This window comes from Myxocyprinus asiaticus, chromosome 46, assembly GCF_019703515.2.
Source record: "Myxocyprinus asiaticus isolate MX2 ecotype Aquarium Trade chromosome 46, UBuf_Myxa_2, whole genome shotgun sequence".
In the NCBI taxonomy this organism is placed as follows: domain Eukaryota; kingdom Metazoa; phylum Chordata; class Actinopteri; order Cypriniformes; family Catostomidae; genus Myxocyprinus; species Myxocyprinus asiaticus.
In genome coordinates, this window is record NC_059389.1 from 11,267,713 (window position 1) to 11,292,003 (window position 24,291).

General features: G+C 37.6%; 1 protein-coding gene across 1 annotated transcript in view; it reads right to left on the reverse strand.

Annotated features, from left to right (window-relative positions):
- The window catches only part of LOC127435623 (transmembrane protein 263-B-like), a 36,518-nt gene extending 13,367 nt beyond the window's left edge, over positions 1-23,151 (reverse strand). The window contains exons 1-2 of the mRNA XM_051689217.1: positions 22,975-23,151; positions 22,420-22,516 (exon numbers count right to left, since the gene is read on the reverse strand). Of these exons, the coding sequence (XP_051545177.1) occupies positions 22,420-22,516; positions 22,975-22,980 (103 nt within the window). The 5' untranslated portion in view covers positions 22,981-23,151. The remainder of the gene's footprint in view (positions 1-22,419; positions 22,517-22,974) is intronic.
- Between the last annotated feature and the right edge of the window lie 1,140 nt (positions 23,152-24,291).

A 24,291-nucleotide genomic window follows, 5' to 3' on the forward strand; every position in this document is an offset into this window, starting at 1 on the left:
TTCGCTTATAACATGCATTAAGTACGGCAAAAGAGGAGCATTTCATCAGATTTTGAATAAGAAGCATATTAAAATACGGTGAACTATGCTACATACACACTCAAAGGACTTCCTGGAGTGTTACACCAAAAGAAAAGCCCAAGGGGTTTAAAGTTAAGGCATGACTGAATATATATTACTATTGTATATTAAAATTCTAAAAGTTAATAAATAATAAAATACTAATTCATATTATTATTTGTTTACAAATTACAACAATATTTAAGTTAACTGGGATCCAAAAAATAATTTTATATATAGTAGCTTATATCCTATTGCAACAAAAGTGAACAAAAACAAAAAAAGAGATCTGAATCCAAAGTCCAGATACAAGTTGAAAAAAAAGGTGCAAAGAGAACTGACTGCTTTTCTACTTAAGACTTTTACTGGAATTACTTTTAGTAAAGAGTACCCCCAATATCTGAGAAAAAAATGGTATCTTTATGGCTAGTTCTTTATGCTATTAAAATATATATATATTTATTTTATTTTTTTATTATGTGTACTCATTATCGTCCAAAAGAAGCTGTTATCGGTTAACACTATAGATGTAGAAATTCCATATCAATGCATTTCCAGCATCCCAATAGATCAATAGACATGTGTACGATAAGCTTTTGATATGCAAGTATGCAATCAAAAATTACAAGAAAAAGCCTGGAGGAGTCTTCGAAAACTCAATGGCAGCTGGCTTTGCAGAGCCCACCCCCGTGAGGACGTCAAAGCTGCTACGATTAGAAGCCCTGTTCAATGTTGAGCTTTGGCAATTATGGAACTGACAAGAGGCTGAAATGGAGTTTGAATGTGGCCTTTTCCCTGTTGGCCTGATACAGCTGCCTGATAAATAAATAAATAACTACCGGTGAACCACTTATCGAAAAGGTCAATGTTTTCACCGGGTGCGCCAGCTTGCTTGCATCTGACCTATCGGGAGTGACACATATGACACTCGAACCTATGTGCTTACTCATCCAAGTCCTCCCAATGTAGGTTCGCTGACTTTGGTAATGAGAAAAATACCTTTTCCCACCAAAACGTGGAGCCAGGATCTGAAAATGCGTGCAAATGAGTCACACGTGCTGTTCCTCTTTGATATTTATATTGATCGCAGGGTTTATTGTGTCATTTTAAATGCCAACATTGGCGCTTCACAAGCCTGCAACAGAAATCCATGGGTGTCGCCTTGAAATTCCTAACAAAGCTTTTTTCAGAACAAATAGGCTAAAAGCAGTTTTATGAATACAAGTCTTCAATATGCCCTACAAATATCACTGGTTATAGCTCACTGGACACATTTGCTCTGTTTCAAAACCTAGTGAGCCAATTTATAATGCAGCATAGCAATTAAGCACTGCATGATGGATGAAGTGAGATAAATATTGATTATAAATAATGAAATAAAATTCACTCAATCCCGAAAACTATTCTCAATCTGATTAAAAATGGACTATTTATTTTTATGCTATGTATTTGTATGCTTATTAGGGCATTGCACAGATTCCAGAAAGGTGCACTGCTTTTTGCCTGCCAGCCAGACTGTTAGCTTAGCAAAATGCTAACAACAAACTCTATTGGAATCAACTGTGATTCGGGTCTCCCGCTCGGAATGCCATGTGTGTGCCACACAGAGTTGCTGCCTATGTAGAGGGTTCCAAATCAGTCACATATGAGGTTACATTACTGTTACGATACTGCCTTAGGAGGCAGCAGCCTATGTAGGCAGCGAGGCATCTCATTAGGTTTTGGAACAGACCGAATATCTATAATGGCTAATTCCTTTCAGTGGTAACAATGCTCTGTAACACTGCTCAATAGGACATCTATTTTGAAATGGTGGATGTGGTCCAAAAAAGTCTGTATCTCCATGGATGCGAGTCATCAACTCAGCAAAAAAGACAGACTATGTAAACACTCTCCTTCAAAGCCAATCACGACCATGACTTTTGGGAGAAAAGACTTCTAAATGGAGTTAGAGCTGCAAGCGTTTCTATGGGGAGTTCAGAAAAACACACTAAGATTTTTTATAGCCACCATAAAAATTCAACCTAGGGAGACATCAAATCAACCACAGCTGAGACCAAATGAATTAAACAAGTAGAAATACATCAAACAGACAAGCAAAGGTGTACCGAATGCACACACCAAAATATACAATGCAAGCCCAAACACAAGGACTTTCTTTTTAATTATTACAATACTTTCTCCTATCCCAGCTTAATATGCAGAGTCAACTATAAATAAGCCATTCGTAGGTTGATTTCCTTGAAAAGTGAACACACTGTGGCTCTGTTGCTTTGCTGTTTGTTTGAGCATCAAGATATATCAGCATAATAAACTTTGGTTGCGGAACGGTTGTGCTATGGACATGAATATTACCTCAAATCATACAGCTTATTGAGGTGAGGTGTGCTTTTTGACTTGAGCCAATGAGTAACAACCTTGCAACCACCCAGAACACACTAGCAATGGCATGGTTTGGCATGGACATGCACCACACACATGAAAATGTAATAATCTATTTGCTAATACACAAATCCAGTTAACACTAAGAAGGAAAATATGTTATTCTCTCCCGATTAAGGAACAAACGCCTTGAAATAATCAGTCAATTCCCTAAGGAAGCTTTGAAAACTTGCTGTCTTACAACAGCCTTCACTTTAGATTGCTACAGAGCAGTTTACAGTTCAAAGCACACCAAAACGATGAGCTAAAAGAAACCGCAAGTTTTTCCTTCAGAGAAATAACTGTTCAATCTCCGTTGTGTCAAAAACTTGTGCTTAAACTCAACTTAGTCACAGAGAGCACAAGATAGCAAGTCTGGTTCCAAACGCAAGGCCTGGATTTTTGGTTAGAGCAACAACACTGATCTCGAATCTGAATTCTCTTTGTTACAAGGAACTAAAGTCACTGGATGCGCAAGAATACTGATTTGGCTTCAGCACTTCAACACTAATAATTGAAGTGGGCTCTTTTTCCCCTGACGGATTTCTCTGTTATACAGTGTATGATTGACAGGTGCATGACACACACTTGCACTTCAGTAGCTACAGATGGAGGGGGGAAAAAAGCTTCCCTGTTCCTGCTGAGCTTATTGGAGGAGAACCGGGTTTGCGGTTCCTGCCCTGTCCTGCTTTTCATGTCAGACTCAGTGCTTTGGGAATTCAGAAAGACACGTCAATCCACAAAAAAGGTATTCAACTTTACCAAAAAGAAGGTGTGTTCAGGAGGACCTTACTATTCGCAGATGAAAAGACAAGGATCTGTTCCAAAAACCTAGCGAGGAAAATATTTTAGGGCCTCTTCGACTCCCTGCCGGAACGAAGGCCGTTTCAAAATGTAAGCAACTTAATTATGCTGCCCTTAAGATACATCATTTTGCTCTAATTTTTATGCAGCATTGCATATCTTTCAAAGAGAAAGAATAAAATGAAAAAGAATAAAATGTATTGATGAAAAAATTATATTGTTCGATTGTGGATTAAGATGTTCGATGAAAAGAGAGAAATACGTAAATTTCGTAAATATTCATCTGTAAAATTAATTAAATTTTACGTATGAAAATACGTAAAATTTTAGAATATGAAATATTTATATTTAATATATTAATACATCAAATATGAAAATACGTAAAATTCATTCAATACCAAAAATTATTAATATAGGCTAGTTAAATATAATTAAGAATAGACTATTTGGGGGCCTGGGTAGCTCAGCGAGTAATGGTCCGGTTGCTGGTGGGGGTAGAGTCACATGGGGTATTGATGGGCTCAGACATGGAGGCAACTGAGATATGTCCTCCGCCACCCAGATTGAGGAGAGCCTCTATGCCACCACGAGGACTTAGAGTGCATTGGGAACTGGGCATTCCAAATTGGGGAAAAAAAAAAAAAAAAAAAAACTTAACTTAAGGTATTAACTTAAAGGTGCTGTAAGCGCTTTCAGTCGTTCTACTTCTACGAGACTGAGCTGTTAGATTAGCCCCGCCCCCTCTTTCCAAAACCCAGAACTCCAAATATACCAAAATGAGCTTTATTGAGAGCAGAAACAGTTGTTAAAAACAACAGCTGAACAATAGCGCCCTCAACTGAAAACTGTTATGAACAACATGGCATAAAAATGCATTATGACTCAATAATTTGCTGCAGCTACAATACTATGAAAACACGAGAAATGATTGACAGGTGAAAAGCGTCAGTGTCCGCAGGCCACAGACACATTTTTGCTTGCTTGAATAAGGGAAGATCAAAATCTCAAACGGTTGGTCAAGATTACGATCAAAGAAAATATTTTAAATCAGCAGTAAAATCTGACAGCACTGGTATAATAATGTTTTTTTTTTTTTTTTTGTCTCAGATTACATCAAAAAAACCAAAAAAAAAAAAAAAAACATTTTCCGGCTTGTCTAACTATTGCACATGCGCATTCTTGAGCAGATTGACAGGCAATGTCTGTCTCTAAAAGGTTACTGGCTCTTTTACCTGTAAGGCGGGACTTCCTTTTCTACATCCATTGACCATTGGGTGTTCCAATTTCTCCCATTCATTTTAATAGTAGTGGCCCATCTCTGCTAAATAGTCTCTGGCCAAACTCAATTTGGGACAAGTCTATATGTATAGCATTCCAATTCAGCCACTTCAGGTTTCATCTCTGTAGGACAATGCCTTAAGGGCCATTGAATGAAATCTTACACTTAAAAAAGCAAGATGCAGCCCAACGAACAAAGGTGTTGAGACAAGTTTTAAAAAAATAACATTTTGAAATTGCAACGGAAACTGAGCAAAGATGTCCGTGTTTACAAAAAATAAAAAAATAAAATGACAATTGAAAAGCAGCGCAGATGGACGCAAAAATATGAATGGTGTGAAAGGCACCTTAGAAGGCAGCTCACTAGGGTTTTTTTTTTGGAACAGACCCCAAGTGTAACTGGAATTTGCAGTTCAGGATCTGAAAAATATTTCAAAAGGCTTTTAAAAGTGGAGATCTCTTATGAGGATATTTCTCATATTACCCACATCAAAGGGTTTAGCTACATACTGTAATGTTTAGAACCACAACACACTGTGGCCATTCAATGAAGAGTGCTTAGTTTAAGGCCTTCCACCCTAAGCATGTCCTTTGAATAATACATCAAAGCAGATGGTGTGCAGAATCATCAAGGTAAGATCTTAAATAATTCAGTGCAGGCAAACACCGCCTTTTTTTTTTGTTTACTGTTAGTTTTGCCAAGCAGGGATTTGCAATGATAGCAATGTGTAACAATGCAGCAACGAGACGTTTGCTGACCAGGGGCGAGACGTGCAGGAAATAACTTTAATATTCTTTCATTTTTTGAGGACAGATGTTCCTCTGCGTTTTTTTCTCTGGCTTATGTTAGGCCTCTCAACATCATATTAGACTGACTCACCAAAAATGCTTGGAAATGCAGGAGAAAGCATCTACACTACCAATCCAAGGGATAATTTGCTGAAAAAACACAGAATGTCAATCAAACTGCACACTTTGAAATTAAAATGAACAGCAAACTTTACTAATTATGTTCCAGTATTTTCCCAAGTGATGTTTTTCTTGCCATGTCAAGCATGGCTTTTACTTTTGTGCCTATGTAAGGATTTCAACTTCTTAGGTAATTGAAGTATTGAACTTCAGTGCAAAACTTGTCCTGAACTATTTGTGCATTGGACATTATGTCTCAAATCGTGCATGAGAGGTGCACTTTTATTTTATTAACAATCAGACTCATAATTTTCTGATAGTGGACAATAAAATTTAAAACAATCCAGAAAATATCCCATATGATTGCATTAAGGAGGGACCCAAGCCATATCTAGGGACTTAGGCCAGTAAGCAACCACCTAGCAACTGATCAGAATGCTTAGCAACCACATAGCATCACTCTAAAAACACTCTAAGCCAAGCAAATTTTCTTCAAATTCTTTAAACTCTAGTTTTATTATTAAGGTTTTTTAAAGGGATGGTTCACCCAAAATTTTAAATTCTCTCATCATTTACTCACCCTCATGCCGTCCCAGATGATTATGACTTACTTTCTTCTGCAGGACACAAATGAAGATTTTTAGAAGAATATCTCAGCTCTGTAGGTCCATAAAATGCAAGTGAATGGGTGCCAAAATGTTGATGCTCCAAAAAGCACTTAAAGGCAGCATAAAAGTAATTCATACGACTCCAGTGTTTAAATCCATATCTTCAGAAGTGATATGACAGGTGTTGGTGAGAAACAAATCAATATTTAAGCCAATTTTGTTAGAAATTCTTCTCCCTGCCCAGTAGGTGGCATATGCATGAAGAATGTGAATCACCAAAAACACAAGAAGAATGTAAAAGTGAGAGTTAAAGTGGATATTGTCTGAGTTGAAATGTCTCCAGAAAGTAAGATCTTTGTCCTCTTGTGCACTTGCAAACTGTAGTCTGGCTTTTTTATGGCGGTTTTGGAGCTGTGGCTTCTTCCTTGCTGAGCAGCCTTTCAGGTTATGTCGATATAGGACGTGTTGGTGTACATACTTGCGTACTATTGTTTGTACAGATGAACGTGGTACCTTCAGGCATTCGCAAATTGCTCCCAAGTATGAACCAGACTTGTGGCGGTCCACAATTTTATTTTTAAGGTCTTTTGGCTGATTTCTTTTTATTTTCCCACGATGTCAAGCAAAGAGGCACTGAGTTTGAAGGTAGGCCTTAAAATACATCCACAGGTACACCTCCAGTTCAGTACACCTCCTATCAGAAGCTAGTTGGAAAATTTACCCGTGTCATGTACAAAGTAGATGTCCTAAGTGACTTGCCAAAACTATAGTTTGCTAATATTAAATATGTGGAGTGGTTAAAAAATTTGTTTCAATGACTTAATGACTTTAAAGTGTATGTAAACTTCTGACTTAAAATGTAAGTGGACTTAAGAGGACCCAGTTTCTTTTTTGGTCCTCTTCACATTATTGTGGTCTCATACCCCTTGTTATTCACACCACAGCTCCTTAAGAACTCAGACCACATTGCAGCTAGGGCTGTCACGATTATAAGATTTGGCTGACAATAATTTTTCATAAATAATTGCGATTATTATGATAAGCAACTGTCATACAAATTGTCATATGATGTATGTATGCTTATTACAGATAGGCCTACACCTTAAGTAGTAATTTATTTATATTTAACTTGAAATCATACAATAAAATGGGGCTATATGATTACTTTTAAGGCTTTAAATTATTGCACAGGGATAGAATTACATAAAGTAATTTTACTTTTTTATATGTTATATCATTTATGAATTCCACACAACACCGGCAATTATATATGTATACTGTTTTTCTGTCCTAAATTCTTCACTCTTTCATGTTATGTTAAGGCTCTCCAATAAAACCTACAAGCCCTTATTTTGCATGAAGGAAAACATTTGAAATTCTATGTGCATTTGAAAATATGTTTCATTATCTATCATATCGAGAGTAATGGAGCAAGCAGGTGTCTCCTCCTGCGTGTCATTTACATTGTATGAGGCAAGAACATTTGCCATTGCGCAAATAAAATTAAAGTGAAACTATAAAAATCCTAGATTGCATTTTCATGGGAGTTTGGCACAAAGCTCCATAGACGGTACGCTCATCAGAGCATTTTAAAGCAGTTCATCTTAAAGCGCTGTTCTGCTCTGAATGCGGCTGGTCTTTTCATTTTAGGTGCTCAAATAATACAACAAGAATGTAATACGAGACAAAAAAACATGTCATGGTAATCATGGTATATCTATATTCGCTTAAAATTCCCCTATGTGGACATTAAATTGTGACTGGTATACGAAGTATGTAACGTCACATCGCACAAATCAATCGAACCACAAAAGGTTTTAGGGGGGTCTGAGACCACTTGGGTTGTTCACATATATACACACACGTTATACTGCTCTGAGAGCGCTTGGAGTGCACAAACAAACTAGGTGTGAAAAGTCATAAATGATGAGAGAATTTTCATTTTTGGGTGAACAATTTAACATCGAAAGTTAACATCGTCATCCCAGCCAAAATCTGCTTTTTGTGCTGTACAAAAAGGCACTGAACTGTATGAAATATGCATTAATAACTGTAAATTATGTACAGAAAACCAAAATACGACCTTACTATTGGCCATCGATTTGGCCCACTAGCCTTGCGGTGCATGACTTACTCTTCTGCCGCAAGCAGCACATGGCTGAGTTTTGTCAGGGGGAAAGAGAGAAAGAGCGTGAGAGCGACAGAGAGAATGAGTAAAAACCTAAGAGACTGAGAGGTAGTTACTGAGGAAAAGAACAGAGAGGGGGTGAGAAACATGGAGAGAGAGTGAAAGAGAGATAGGAAGAGGAAACTGTAATGAAGTGTCATAATTTAACAGTCGTACTACAGATGGCAAGTCGGCTCCTTGCTGCGTTTCATTGTTCTATGTCAAGGAGCTGGTGGAGAGCAACTGTCAGCCCTTTGAAAACAGCCGTGGAGAGCGATGCATCCCCTCAACCTGTCATTGCACCCACCATTATGTATCCTTCCCATTCTATGTTTTTTTTTTTCTGCTCATTGTGGCAGAAAATATAATTGGATGTGAAAAGCACGGTCAACATTCGGTCACAGACAGCCTCTGCCTTTCTAAATCAAAATTGTCTGAATGTGAAAAGTTTCTGCATTTCCCTTTTCTAATTTTTTCTCTATCACTAAATATTAATTCTCTAAATGTTGTTACACATTTTTCACAAAAGGTCTGTTCCTTCCTCCCACAACCGAAGGCTCAAAGGACAATTGTCAAGATACAAGTTACAATATACAAGATACAACTCATAACATTTTTAAAAGATTAGGACAATGAAATAAATAAATAATAATATATTTGATGTATGTATACTATATATCTCTATATATATCTACATATCTCTCTCTCTCTCTCTCTCTCTCTCTATATAGGCGAAATCACAAAATTGATCTTAATGTTCATGTCTGGTCTTATTGTGAATGATTCATCGGTGCAGGCTATTAAAATTTTTTAATTCTTTATCAAAATGTGATAATATGCAAACCTCTGAAATTAATTTTCATGATCTAATAAATTCCCAATGGATAAAACCAAGTCCAACCGTACATTTTATTCCTTTGAATAACCTGTTTCACTCAAAAATATGACACAATATGGAAGTAAAATTGGTTGTGTATGGTATTTCATGGTGACTGTAAGGAAAGCATATTTTAAACAATCTCTATTCTTTTGTGTGTGTGTCTTTTCTTCTTTATTTTTCATAATCTACTTTTTAGAGGTTGACCAATAGTGTGTTTTGCCAATACAAAAACTAAGGTGGTGGGAAAGGCAGATAACTGATTAATCGGCCAACAGTTTTTAAAATCAATTTAATGAATTATAAATGTACAGAATTATTGCCTTCAAAATAGCACCAATTCTCCTAGGTACACCTGGACACAGTTTTTCTTGGTTGTTGGCAGATAGGATGTTCCAAGCTTCTAGGAGAATTCACAACAGTTCTTCTATCCATTTAGGCTGTCTCAACTGCTTCGGTCTGTTCATGTACTCCCAGACTGACTCTATGTTCAGTGGGGTGCTCTGTGGGGGCCATGACATCTGTTGCAGAGCTCCCTGTTCTTCTATTCTATTCGCAAAAGGAATGTTCGGGAGTTTAAAATGTATATTTCCTATTGACACACTAAAGCTGATGATATATATAACTATCTTCAACAGTCAGTCAACAGTCTTAAGACTTTTGCACAGTACTTTATGTATATATATATAGCTGTCAGTTTGTCCAGATACTCAGGTGACAGTTCACCCCACACTTTTAGCACTTGCCATAGATTTGGCTGTCTTGTCGGGCACTTCTCACGCACCTTACAGTCTAGCTGATCCCACAAAAGCTCAATGGGGTTAAGATCCATAACACTCTTTTCCAATTATCTGTTGTCCAATGTCTGTGTTTCTTTGCCCACTCTAATCTTTTCTTTTTGTTTTTCTGTTACAATAGTGGCTTTTTCTTTGCAATTCTTCCCATAAGGCCTGCACCCCTGAGTCTTCTCTTTACTGTTGTACATGAAACTGGTGTCGAGTGGGTAGAATTCAATGAAGCTGTCAGCTGAGGACATGTGAGGCATCTATTTCTCAAACTAGAGACTCTGACGTACTTATCCTCTTGTTTAGTTGTACATCTGCCCTTCCACATCTCTTTCTGTACTTATTAGAGCCAGTTGTCCTTTGTCTTTGAAGACTGTAGTGTACACTATCGGCACTGATTAATTCACAAAACTGATATATCGGTCTACTACTACTACTTATGTGTGTCAAGGTTTCTTGCTCCAAAATCAGATGAAATTTAGCCGCATTTAGGACCTTCAATATTTTTTTGTATTGTGAGCCAATTTTACCCCCCAACTCTCATTATTGTAACACGTCCAGACATTTTACTTTTACCACTGTTTTCAGTTCATGTTTTTACAGTGTTACAATAAAAAAGATGCTGCTGTAAAATTATTTTCTTAATTAAAATCAATGAAAATAAAAGGCAGTACCAAGGGATAACTACAATGGTGTATAAATACTTCAAAACAATCATAATGACCACCTTTTTTGCATTGCGGTAATGAGAACTGGGGACTAAAAATGTGTGTAACGGTTATGCAAATAATGTCTCAATGTAAAAAAAAAAAAATCTTATACGTTGACATTACCATTAACCAAGATTAATAAATGCTGTGAAAGTATTGTACATTGGTATTTATATAAACTACTGTGAGTTTCTGTACCTTAAGACTTCTATATGTAAATTACCCCCGATATGAATAGCTAATACCAGCGTAATTCGCTTTTTTGTTCAATATTCAATAGGCACTGATATTTAAATGTTGGTAGTGAAAGTTAATGTACTTGTGGCTGTGACATCAATACTGTGACGATTCCTCTATGACCCATTTTTACAGCTTAGCTGCCATAAATGGTCTGCATGGACTGGGAAGGAGGCTTTGCGTTGTGAATGTTAGAGTATGTCTAAAAAAGTATATCAAACTCTCATTTTTAAAAGAGCAAGAAAATCCTATTTTCCATCATATATCCCCATTAAAGTGAGCCTTCACAGCTACACACTGAAAAAATACACAAAAAGTCACAGAAAATGGTGTAATAGAAGAAACAGTTCTCCCTGGAGCAGTCCAAACTCCTTCAAGACTAGAGTAAAAAGTTCTGAGGAAAGCTTCAGTATTGGCCATGTTGTGACAGATAATGAAGTGGGCAGTAAACCCAGCTGATACGCATCAGTCCTGATGGTTTCTGAGCCTCTGTATTGAGTGTGTGAGACGGCCCAGCATGACTGTGCATATAATGGCCCAGAAGCTTCACATTTCCTCTGATTTGTGAAAGCATTCAAGTGACAAATGTCTCCCTGCGATCAGACAAGCATGGAGAGCCGACATCCACAGATGGTGCCTACAGTTACTGTCCAAAGTAAATTGTCAAAATCTACTTGTGTGTCTGTGTGTGCGTACCTGGATGCCTAGTTGGTATGCATTTGTGGTTTGTTACACTGGACAGGCCCCATTCATCTCTAACCATTATAGTTAGTGGGTTTAAAGAGCATCAGCTTAAAGAGCGACTCTGGCCAAAAAACAGCTAAATAAAACAACAAAAGGCCACATATCCTTAACGCAAGACTATGAATAATGGAGTTAGCAGGTGCACTTACATTTGTGGGCGATGGAATAAATGCACCATTACGTAAGTCCATCCGCTAGAATAGGGTTCAACATTAAAGGAATAGTTCACCAAAAATGATAATTCTGATTTCAGTTTGTCCCTACAATACAAGAATATGGTGACCAAACCTTTGAAGCTCCAAAAAGCACATAAAGGCAGCATAAGGCCTTGTGTCCACCTGAGGCCAGCATATTTTGTCAGTTGTTGGCAATGGGAGCGCCTCGTATTTAAAAAAGCCAGCAGCGAGACGAGGCGCTGAGCATCTATTCCGTGCTGCACGCTTGCAGTTTTTTTTCTGGTTGCCGAGAGTTAAAACATTTTAAACTTTGGGTAAAACGTAGCACTCATCACTGTCACTTTTTACCCAGCCGTCCAATCACAGTGGAGGAATACCACACCGACCAACCATCACATCCTACTTGTACAACGACTGAACAACAATGGAGGAGAAGTTTGCTGGTCTCAGAATATTCATGTCTGTACCAGAAGACAATCCCGGACTACCACAATATTAATATGAAATATAATGCTTCAGCCTTCCCTTCATCCAGAGCAAGGGGCAGAGCAAATACTCTACCTTGTGCCGACATTTTTACATTCAGCACTTGTTGATAACACAAACTATCTGTGAAATTAGGTACTTACAACACATTACTTCCTCGGATATTCCGTATCATAGCAACCAAAGCATCTCAGCTGAAAAAAACACTATGCCTCTAAAGCACTCTCAAGCGCTCCCAGCTGGCCGTTTTTAGAAGAGTGCCTGGCATTTTCAGCTGCCAAAAAAAAAACCCTTTGGTGGACACACGGCCTTAAGGTATTCCATATGACTCCAGTGGTTTAATCCATGTCTTCTTAAGCGAACCAATCAATTTTAGGTAAGAACAGACCAAAATGTAACTTTTTTCACTATAAATCCTGACATCAGCAGTCTCCTTGGCAGTCATTATTTCAAGCTTGATTACACTTCCTAGCGCTCTGCGCATGCATCACACACTAAGAAGTGTAATAAAATTTGAAATTATGATCGTGCCTAGTGACTCGATGGCAAAATTCATAGTTAAAAAAATTAAAAATAAATTGAATTTCATTTTGGTTATTTTAACAATTTATTTTTTTTTTTTTTACGTTTAATGGTTGAATTCCTGGTGAAGAACTACACTACCCATGATTCATCAGAGAAAGATCCACCAATCAGAGAATCGTGACAAACCAACCACAGCAGAAGTGCCCAGCAGTGACCGCCCACTTCCATGATACACTGTAAATGATGTAATTAATTCTAAACTTAAAATCTATTGTATCCATACTTATAATCATCAACTTTAATTCAATAGTTTTATATTTTCATTTTTAATTCGATTACATCATTCACAATGTTTCATGGGGTAGTAGTTCATTCCCTCATTAAAGATGTTAAGTACACAGTCTTGCACATATGTCTTTTTGTCTGATTTTTTTCATTTTTACCTTGCCATTGGTTGATTTGGTTCATGGCTTCAAATGCTTGTATGAGGACTTTTAAGATATCTCTATGAAAAATAAAAAGGGGAGGAACAAGTGGCCTGGGTAGCTCAGCGAGTAAAGATGCTGACTACCACACCTGGAGTCACAAGTTGGAATCCAGGGCATGCTGAGTGACTCCAGCCAGGTGTCCTAAGCAACCAAATTGGCCCGGTTGCTAGTGAGGGTAGAGTCACGTGGGGTAACCTCTTCGTGGTCGCTATAATGTGGTTCTCGCTCTCAGTGGGGCGTGTGATAAGTTGTGCGTGGATGCCGTGGAGAATAGCATGAAGCCTCCACACGCGCTATGTCTCCGCGGTAACGCGCTCAACAAGCCACGTGATAAGATGCGCGGATTGACAGTCTCAGATGTGGAGGCAACTGAGATTCGTCCTCCGCCACCCGGATTGAGGCGAGTCACTACGCCACCACGAAGACTTAGAGCGCACTGGGAATTGGGCATTCCATAATTGGGGAGAAAAAAAAAAAAAAGGGGGAGGAACACTTCCGGATCCAAGATGGCTGAAAAACTGGGCAGGCACTGTTGCACTCTTGCAAAAATGATTGTTTTTAAACAGGTTTTCCCCTGTTAAACAAGGTGGATTCATTATTTTTAACATTAAAAAATATTGCACACAACTTTAAAACAGAAAAATTTAAATTTAAATGTGAATCAAAATTAAATTTTCCATTGCTTTTCTTTACCTTTGCAGTCCAAAACAACCAATTTCTCATGCACCAAAGCATCAGATAATTCTTAGGTCATCCATCTATGCCGGACTCCCTTTAATTAAACGCATCACTTATGATAAAAAAAAAAACTATTTGTAAACTGAAAACGCAATCGAGAGAAACTACAAGCTTCTCTTCACACTTGCACCTATCCATCATGCTGCTCGGTGTCTTTGATCAGCACATATGTTGATCTGTGTCTTTGGCTTTAGAGACCTAATGAAAACGGCGAGGCAGAACCACAAGTGGACACTGCACCGTGAGCCTTGTCTGCCTGATGCTCCATCCATCATGCTTTTACAGCACATCAGATTGAGCCCCTCATGCGCACTGAACCTGTCAGGATGATGGAACTGCCAGTGCGGCTCTGAGCAAAAAGGACAGAAGCGCACAAACTCAATAAAACATCATTTTTACCTGTTATTAACTTGATTTATTCTTTTCAACCTAATAGCGAGATTTAATTTCGGCTGCTCTGACGGGCAAGTGCTACTTACCTTGAGTTGTAATTGAACAGGGTGGTTTTGAAAGACTGCATGGTTTGTGCTTGGGTGAAGATATAGTTTACTGTAAGTAAGAAGTTGGACATTTCTTTCACAGCAGCAGAATATGGTTGTTAGTGCCATTTGGAGTGCTAAATACAGTTCTGTTCATAGACCGTTTAGTTATGAAAGAGAGTGACAACTGCATTCTACAAATAATTCTAAAAAGGAATTATTCTTTAAAGGAATAGTTCACACAAAAATTTAAATTATGTCATCATTTACTCACCCCATGTTGTTCCAAACCCTTATGACTGACTGACTTCAGTAGAACACAAGGGAGATCTTTGGCAGTATGTTTGTTTCAGTCACCATTCAGTTTCATTGCATCTTTTTTTCCATACAATGCAAGTGAATGGTGACTGAGACCAACATACTACCTAACACCTCCTTTTTGTGTTCCACAGAGAAAAGTAGCAAAAAAGTCATATGGGTTTGGAACAACATAAAGGAGATTACAAGAGATCAAACGATATATTGGTATAGCTGATTATTCGATGCCGATAGCTGCTTTTGGAATCGGTTCTTGACAGAAATTAACAAAAATAGTTAGAACATTTAAAAAAAAAAAAAATGTATTTAAAAACTATCTGTCAATTAATCGGTTATCAGTCTTTTCCCATTACCTTGGTATCAGCAAAATCCAGTATCGGTCAACCTCTATTGAGTAAATGATGACAGTATTTTAATTTTTGGGTGAACTATTGCTTTAATTAATAAAGCTGTCAATCCCAAACAGTGAATGCGTGAATGTAACCAATCATATGCTAGAAGCAGTCTATAAAAGTTTTTTTTAACCAATTAGGCCTACTTAGTTTTTAGAAGAGAATACCTTCAGGTAGTACTGTAATTAGGCCGGTCAAAATGTCAGTTATTTTATGTTTTTGGTCCAGCTGAATCTAATAAACACCTACCAAGCGATCAAGAGCCGGTGAAAACTTCAGTTATGCACAAATTAGCACACAGACAGAATCTACACCATTGTGTTTCTCAGTTTTACATCAGTAAAAACCTGTTCGCTTGCTTGGAAAATAAAGTGCAATCATACTGACAGGGCTTGACAGTCTAACCCTGATTGAATTTTGCTACCACTCTCTTGAACTAGAACACACAAAGAACATAATTGTGAAACATCTACGTGCAGTACCCGTAATTTGCTCGAAATTACAACCCAGCCTTTCATTCTATTATAAGTGTCCTTAGAGTTGACATTTAGAGATGAGGTAACAGAGCGAGTTTGCAAAGAAAATCAGGTGCAAATATTGCATCAACAGAAGAAACGGTCTGAAAACCGCATGCTGTCTGCTGTAGCGTGCTCGCCTCGGGGTGGATAGATCCATTCCGTCTGTATTTTTCCACATGAATATTAGCATGTGGGCTAGTCTGTCTGGTTCCACTTCAAGTCCTCTGTGAGCATGCCTGACCTCAGATGGCAATACACTCTAAAGGGACTTATTCTGTATCTCTACATCATCACAGGGAAACATTAGGAAATAGAAAGGAAATAAACATATAAGCTATAATGACATATACTCCTACTTGGTTTTTTTGCAGGTTAACACACAGGGTTCAAAATTAGCTCTCACCAAGCACCAAATATGAGTAAAAAATTGGCTTTGGTAGGTAAAAAAGAAAATTCCTTATCAGTTGATCACTAACTTTATTAGGAACTGTAAAATAACACATGGTTTAAATCAATAAAAGAACAATAGCAAGTAAGTGGCCTGATCTTTTGCCACTTTTTTTTTTCTCCCTAATTTGGAATGGCCAATTTCCAATGTGCTTTTAAGTCCTCGTGGTCACGTAGTGATTCGCCTCAATCCGGGTGGCGGAGGACGAATCCCAGTTGCCTCCACGTCTGAGACCGCCAACCCACGCATCTTATCACGTGGCTTGTTGAGCGCGTTGCCACGGAGACATAGCGCGCGGAGGCTTCACGCTATCCACCGCGGCATCCACGCTCAACTCACCAAGCGCCCCACCAAGAACGAACCACATTATAGCGACCACGAGGAGGTTACCCCATGTGACTCTACACTCCCTAGCAACCGGGCCAATTTGGTTGCTTAGGAAGCCTGTCTGGAGTCACTCAGCACGCCATGGGATTCGAACTACCGAACTCCAGGGGTGCTAGCCAGCGTATTTTACCACTGAGCTACCCACCCCCATTCTTTTGCCACTTCTAACAACTTTCACCTCAGTGGAAAATGTACAATGAGAAGTTTAACTAGGACATTGTTTTCTCCACATTGTAGCAACACATATGCAGAATATTCCTCTAATTTAGCCCTAAAATTTAAATATGGGAATCAAAAATCCCAATGTGTCTGAACTGGCTACATAGAGGCAAAACCTACCTGGTCTCATAGGATCACATTACTATACATTTTTGCAAAATTATTTAGACGTGGCTCTTTGTCCATATTGCGGCAGTTTCCTAGTGAAATAAACACTAGAGGTGCTAAAACAAAAATTACTTTTATTTCCTTTCACACAAATCACGAGAAAAAGGGCAGATTATCAGTTCATAACTTGTATGCAACATACAACACTTTTTCACGCTGTTTCACACAATGCAATCTTATGACTTCAAAACACTTTTACTAAAGGGCATGACTTGTAAGATGTTACATTTTAATTTTTGCAATACATAATGCAGTTCTCCATTTAGAACCTTGTTTGGACACGATCCAATTGCGTAGTGGTTCATGCAAAGGACCAGGATACGAGACCTAAGGACCAAGCGAGTCAACACGGGAGGCGAAAGTCTCATGGTTGCTTAAGCCAGGGCTCGACAATAACGCTTGTCCGGGACAGTTTGATTTTTGAAGGGGCAATTAAAAGAAAATTTGACTTGCCTGACCGGACAAGCAGACTGATTAAAACGTCAATAATGAAAAAATTACTAGCTATATTTGTGATAGCCTAGGCCTGTGTCACTTATTACAAAATTCATATTCTTATTCTGCTGTTGTAAATAATCCAGAGCACGTAATTTTACAATTTGCTAGCGATCTAGTAATAGCTGCTCCCTGTTTGATTGACAGACGGTGTATGTGTGTGTGCTGAGCATGCGCATGTGTTCCGAAAATTCTCGTGCTAATGTGCACCTGAACGGTCAAATTTCAAAATTCCGCCAAAATGATATGCGGGCCGTTTAAATGAGACTGTGTTGCACACCGGTCTATTATTGTAGTAATGCAATGGCAGGTTTTCTCTATAACCTGACTGAAATTTCTCAAAAATATTGTTATCCTTCATTACCCACAACAGTTGCTTCGAACTGACTCTTAAATTTTTTAGATGAAAGATAATTTTGAGATTGGTCTATAATTATTAGCAACCGAATGGTCTAATGAGGAATAACCAACATAAAAAACATAATAAACAATTTGGTTAAAAAACATCTGACATTCACCTTATTCAACCCCGCCCCTTTTTCACACTGCCCTCTTCCGAATTTTGCCATCTAACTTCCTGTTTGAATTGAAGATACTAAAAAGTCGATCAAAATGGATTACGTGTGGGAGCACATAAAGTATTTTTCACCAAGAGTTGATGGTGCGAGTCTACAGCACCCCTTTGCTATGTGAAAATGCTAGTGAGGTGTTTTTTCTGACACTCTAAATGTTCGTTTTTTCCCGACACCCACGGAGGTAAATTGGACCTGGCAGATCACATTTGGCCAGCTATGACACTGCACTTTTTCATAATACAAGCATTTAATTGTTATATGTGTAATTCTCCTTCATTTTTAGGTTTCAACATGTTAAGAATTTGTGTTAAAATGTGTAGTTGATATTAAACTTCCAGCAGTGACAGCTTGTATTATTAAACATGCAAGTTCAACATTAAAGAGCCTTAAATGTGATTAAAATTGTTGTAAACGGAATATAAAATAAAACAACACTTTCACATGTGTATGTACGTGTATGTGTGTATTAATATAGTTGCACCCCTCCCCCCATTCCGGTTTAACGCTTAAAAAATCTGCTCACCTTAACTATAACGCGATGGGTGAATGACATGAGCAGATGGTCAGAGGTGTCATGAGATATTTTAAATGACTTTGTGTTATCTCTTAGACTTTTATGAGCACAGATGCACATCAGTAAGTCCACAGCTTGAAGGTGGGATCTTGTGCATTTATGATGAATTACTCCTGTTTTAAAATCTCATGCTCTGCTTCCAGTTGTTATGACATCTCATGAACACTTTAAAATACTCATGATAGCTTTTGACAACTCTATATCCTGTAAATCCACTTCGCTAGCTGATTACATTTTGACATCAACACCACAGATATCTATATAGAACCGCCAGAATGGAAGTTCAGAGACAAAATTTTCAAGATGGCTGCGTGCTACATTCTCTGGCGCATAAGGTGAATAGCTTGGTATTATTTAAAATTTCACAACTTAGTCCCGCTGTCCACATACTGTATGTTGACAAAATTGTAGGAAAACTATTTTGAGTGTTTATTAGGTGCTACTAGTTACAAAAATGTAAAAAAGGAAATAAAAAAAAAAAAATTGCACACAGCAGTGACGCTCAGGTCTCAGGAAGTTAAAGGTGCTATATATAAGATTGACAACAAGCATTTGAAATGGGTACTGCAGTCCAAATTCAAAATATTGGAGAGTTGTCTGCCCCGCCCCAGACTCAAAGCTCATGCGGGTTGCCAGAATGTTGACATGCAAATTAGCCAACTCAGCATCCGTTTTAAAGGATTTCTGGGCTTTAAGCTGTCTCCATCTTCCAAAGGCATCTCCAATATTATCCTTGTTTTACTACGCCTCTGGTCATGGTGCTTTTTAGACGGATGGCGAGGCTTTTTAGGTCGGGTGGAATCTGTTATCTCTGATCCAGTTGGTTTGCTGGCTTCCATGGCTGCAGCACGCAGTGTTGTTTGCCTGCAAACTTGTTCAAATCTGGCAACCCGGCGGTGTTGAAATACTATTGGTGAGTGGGCAGTGGGCGGGATCACACAGGCAAAAACATAAAACAGAAATTCCGGCCCAGAATGGAAACTTCAAAGTAGAATATACTGGCTGTAGCATTGATATCGGAGAAGCCAGTATTTAAACTTAGCATGTTTCCTAATTCTCTAATGACATATTATGGTCATTTTATGATTTAGTACAGTAAAAATATTACATATAGCGCCTTTAAAACCTCATGTGTTTGGGAGACATTTAACTCGCTCTTAGCGCCACTCAGTGGACATTTCACCTCAGAACTGCTGCAATTTGTGTAACGTAACCACGCAATATCATTTTGCAGAAATGACACCATGGTCCTGTTTTTTTCATGAAATCAGGCTTGACAAAAACTTATTTAAATAAAATAAATTTTATGTAAATTATAAATAATGCAAAATACTGTTACCTGGCCAGTAATCATTATTTACAGCTTGTAAATTGTAAAAAGTTACTAACGCATCATGATTAATCTGTAAAAAATGGATCTGAAAGAACACGCCATGCTGGACTTTGAAATCCAAAGTAGATCTGGCTTGTATGTCCATTCCTCTTGCTATTTGCTCAGCAACAATAAGCCTGATCCACACAATTCCCCTCCCTGCGAACAGGCTCAATGCACTTGTGTACCCAAGCTCACAAACTCATTTCTTATTACACGGCAGTCAGCGTGAATGCCATTTTCATTCAAAATCAACTGAAATAGCTTTTATACGTCCAGAGAAACAACAAACCCTAAATCAGAACAATGTACTTTAATACGCACAGCATGGATCCTGAAATTCTTCTATAGGTATGTGCTTTTCCAGCAGCAAAAAAACGAGAAAATGTATGTGATATAATAAACTATATCAGGATCCACATTGAGACAGCAGCCAAAAAGCCAGAGGGCAGACGTTAGTGGTTACGCAACTACCTGTGATACGCTGGTGGGCAGCAGCCACAGATGATCCCAAAGCAATTTATGGCAACATAATGCAGCCGTTTAGACAAAAGAGATTGTTTCTGGCAAAGCAGATGCATCAGAGCCTTCACGTCGAATAGACTGTTTATAAAGAGACAAGACAAGAGAGCTTTGTGTCTTTGTAGGGTCCCTGGACATAACGATCAAATAGCAAAGGGAACAAAGGGAGGACATTGATCACAATGTGGGCACAAAAGCCCTGTTTAACTTAAAGATGTTCAGTTATTAAAGGATCTTTAATTCTTAATGAAAGGCATTAAAATGGGCTACACACAAGTAATGAGAAATATAGATTAGCACACTGTGTGTAATAGAGGCAACCTGCATGGTTCTCTAGTAGTTTTGTAAGATTAATGGATTTGCGATTTTTAAATCTGTGAATTAACTTAAACCTGTGTATAATTTGGCACTGCAGACAGAAGCATCTCATTATTGGAGAGATTTTTCACTACTGAAATCTTCCTTTGTCTTCTGTGAGTCAGTGTGGCCCTCTGCAGATCACTACAGTTAATACAGCATACAAAAATATCAGACTAATGTGTATTCTTTGCTAAATTATGATATATTCAAATATTCTCCTTAAGAATCGTATGCATTTTATGTTAATAAATAATAGTATTTATGATTATTGTATTAGATTCTATTGTTTTCCGATCTATCCATTAACCAGGGGTTTTTAACATTAACAGACCCAAGTGTATGTGTGTGTGTGTGTATGTATATATATATATATATATATATATATACATACATACACACAGATACATATATATATTTTCCTACTTTTTCCTACAATTTATGATAGTTATTAATGTTCATTAATAAATTCAACAAACATTAATACATTCTTTAATGCTTGACATCTCATAATGTAGCACATTTAGAAATAAATAAAAACCCTGGATCCACACCAATAATGATCAATTAAAAAATAAAGAGATTATGGTTCTACAAAAGCAAATACATATTTAAGATACTCACATATACATACAGGTATCCTTATTATAAATGCATATAAATTGCCACAGAAACTTTCTAGGAATTCCACTGCAAAAGGTAAAAAATTGCCATCATGTCTGTGCTTTTATAGCAGCTTAAGTACATTATTACTATTATGCTCTTTATGAATGATTTAGAATGTACAAACAAACATCGTAATGATTTTAGAATGTTCTACAAATATTTCTCTAGTGTCATTCGTAAATATTTAAAGGGATAGTTCAACCAAAATGAAAATTCTATCATTTAATCTCCCTCATGCCAACTCAGATGTGTATGACTTTCTTTCTTCTGCAGAACACAAACAAAGATATTTAGAAGAATATTTCAGCACTGTTGATCCTCACAAGTGAATGGGTACCAACATTTTGAAGCTCCAAAAAGCAAATAAAGGCAGCGTAAAAGTAATCCACATGACTCCAGTGGTTAAATCCATGTGTTCAGAAGCAATTTGATAGGTGTGGGTGAGAAACAGATAAATATTTAAGTCATTTTGTCCTATAAATTCTCCTCCCTGCTCAGTAGGTGGCAATATGCATGAAGAATGTGAATTGCCAAAACACAAGAAGATGAATGTTAAAGTGAAAGTGGGGATTGATTGTAAAAAAAAAAAAAAAATCTGTTTTGATTGATCTGTTTCTAACCCACACTTATCATATCACTTCTGGAGATATGGATTTAACCACTGGAGTCATATGGATTACGTTTATGCTGCTTTTTTATGCTTTTTGGACCTTCAAAGTTCTGGTCACCATTCACTTGCATTGTGAGGACCTACAGAGCTGAGATATTCTTCTAAAAATCTTTATATTCAGTTTGTGTTCAGCAGAAGTAAGTAAGTCATAATCATCTGGGATGCCATGAGGGCAAGTAAATGATGAGAGGATTTTCATTTTTGGGTGATCTATCCCTTTAAGTACAAAATATAATGAAATCTTACCCTCAGGTGGTTCTTCTCGCAGGTAAGGTGGAAGGTCTTCATTCTTTGGGTCAGTAGGTGTTGAATTCTCTTCTATCACCTCAGTCTCACTGGGCCCCTTGAATAAAACATGATTATATATGCAATTAATAGCCAAATAAATATACAGGCTACAATCCACTCAATAAGTACAACAACAATCACTGAAAACTCAAAACAACTCTTCAAGCATTATGGCTGCAATAGTATTTAAAAGCATAATGCTTAATGCTTAATGCTAATGCAGTAAAGCATTTTGCACCATCATGGTGATGCAAAATAATACATAAGCCCCAAGCCAATGCCAGCTGCCCTGCTTCAGATTGTATTATACCCTATTATCAGTGCAAGATAAGAAAACATCCGTCCAAATGAATCGAATATTGTGTCTAGTATAAAAAAGGACTCATGCACAACAAAACTGCTGGTGAACTGAAATATTCAACAGTTTGTTCTCGTTCAGAATCAGGTAATAACAGGTTTGGCTTTAAAACGGCATCATCCAGACACGCAAACAACAACAAATCCTCCACTCACCTTCATAACTGAGGCTATTAACACAGCTTTGCTTTACACAGGGCGTCTCTGCACTTTAATACTGATAGAGAACACGGACAGTATTGTTAAATTGAAACAGCGCTTTATACGAAATAGTCAAATTCTGCGTTTGCTGTGTTTTTTTGTCTGGCAAATATTAGCGGAAGTGACGTCAGGATGTTTACGGAATTCCAAAGATGTTATGAAGCTGTTGGCCGACATGGGGCAGCAGTACGTTAATTACATACTGTACAATCTACATTTTTAGAGCCTTTTTATGAAGATTATTACAAAGCCAAATATGCTACACATTGATATTTCACATAATTTCATTTCAGAGACACAGAGTATTGAGTAACATATAACACCATAACCTAGACATGACATATTATGACATTATCATGATGTCTCAAATCAGCTACATATAGCAACATTTGTTTTAGGCTAGGTAGTCTTTAATTGTACCATGGTAACTACCAGGAACGTTACCAGGAAAATGCCATTAATCGTTATTGCCTCAATTATTACCATTTTAAACACTGCTACAAAGGGAGTTTACTGGTCTTAGCTGTTTAAGAATGGTTTAGTTGGTTGCCAAGCTGGTGTTTAGCTGGTTTAGATGGTTGGCCTGCTGGTTTCCCATCTTGACCAGCTGATAAGTGCCCAAAACACCTCTAAAATGATCAAAACAGACCTAACAAGGTGGGAGACCCGTTATAGGGATAGTTCACCCAAAAATGAAAATTCTCTCATCATTTACTCACCCTCGTGCCATCCCAGATGTGTATGACTTTCTTTCTTCTGCTGAACACGAACAAAGATTTTTAGAATATCTCAGCTCTGTAGGTCCATACAATGCAAGTGAATGGTGACCTGACTTTTGAAGTTCCAAAAATCCATATGACTCCATTGCTTTAATGTATGTTTTCTGAAGTGATGCAGTCTATTTGATTGAGAAACAGCTCAATCATTTATAATTTTTTACTATAAATCCCCACTTTTCACTTTCTAAGTGAAAAGTGAAAGTGGAGATTTATAGTAAAAAAGGACTTAAATATTGATCTGTTTCTCACCCACACCTACAGTATCATATTGGTTCTGAAGATATAGATTTAACCATTGGATTTGGTTATGGATTAATTTTATGCCTCCTTTATGTGATTTTTTGGAGCTTGAAAGGTCTGGTCACCATTCACTTGCATTGTATGGACCTACAGAGCTGAGATATTCTTTTAAAAATCTTTCTGTTCAGAAGAAAAAACAAAGTCATAAACATGTGGGATGACATGAGAGTTAGTAAATGATGAGGGAATTTTC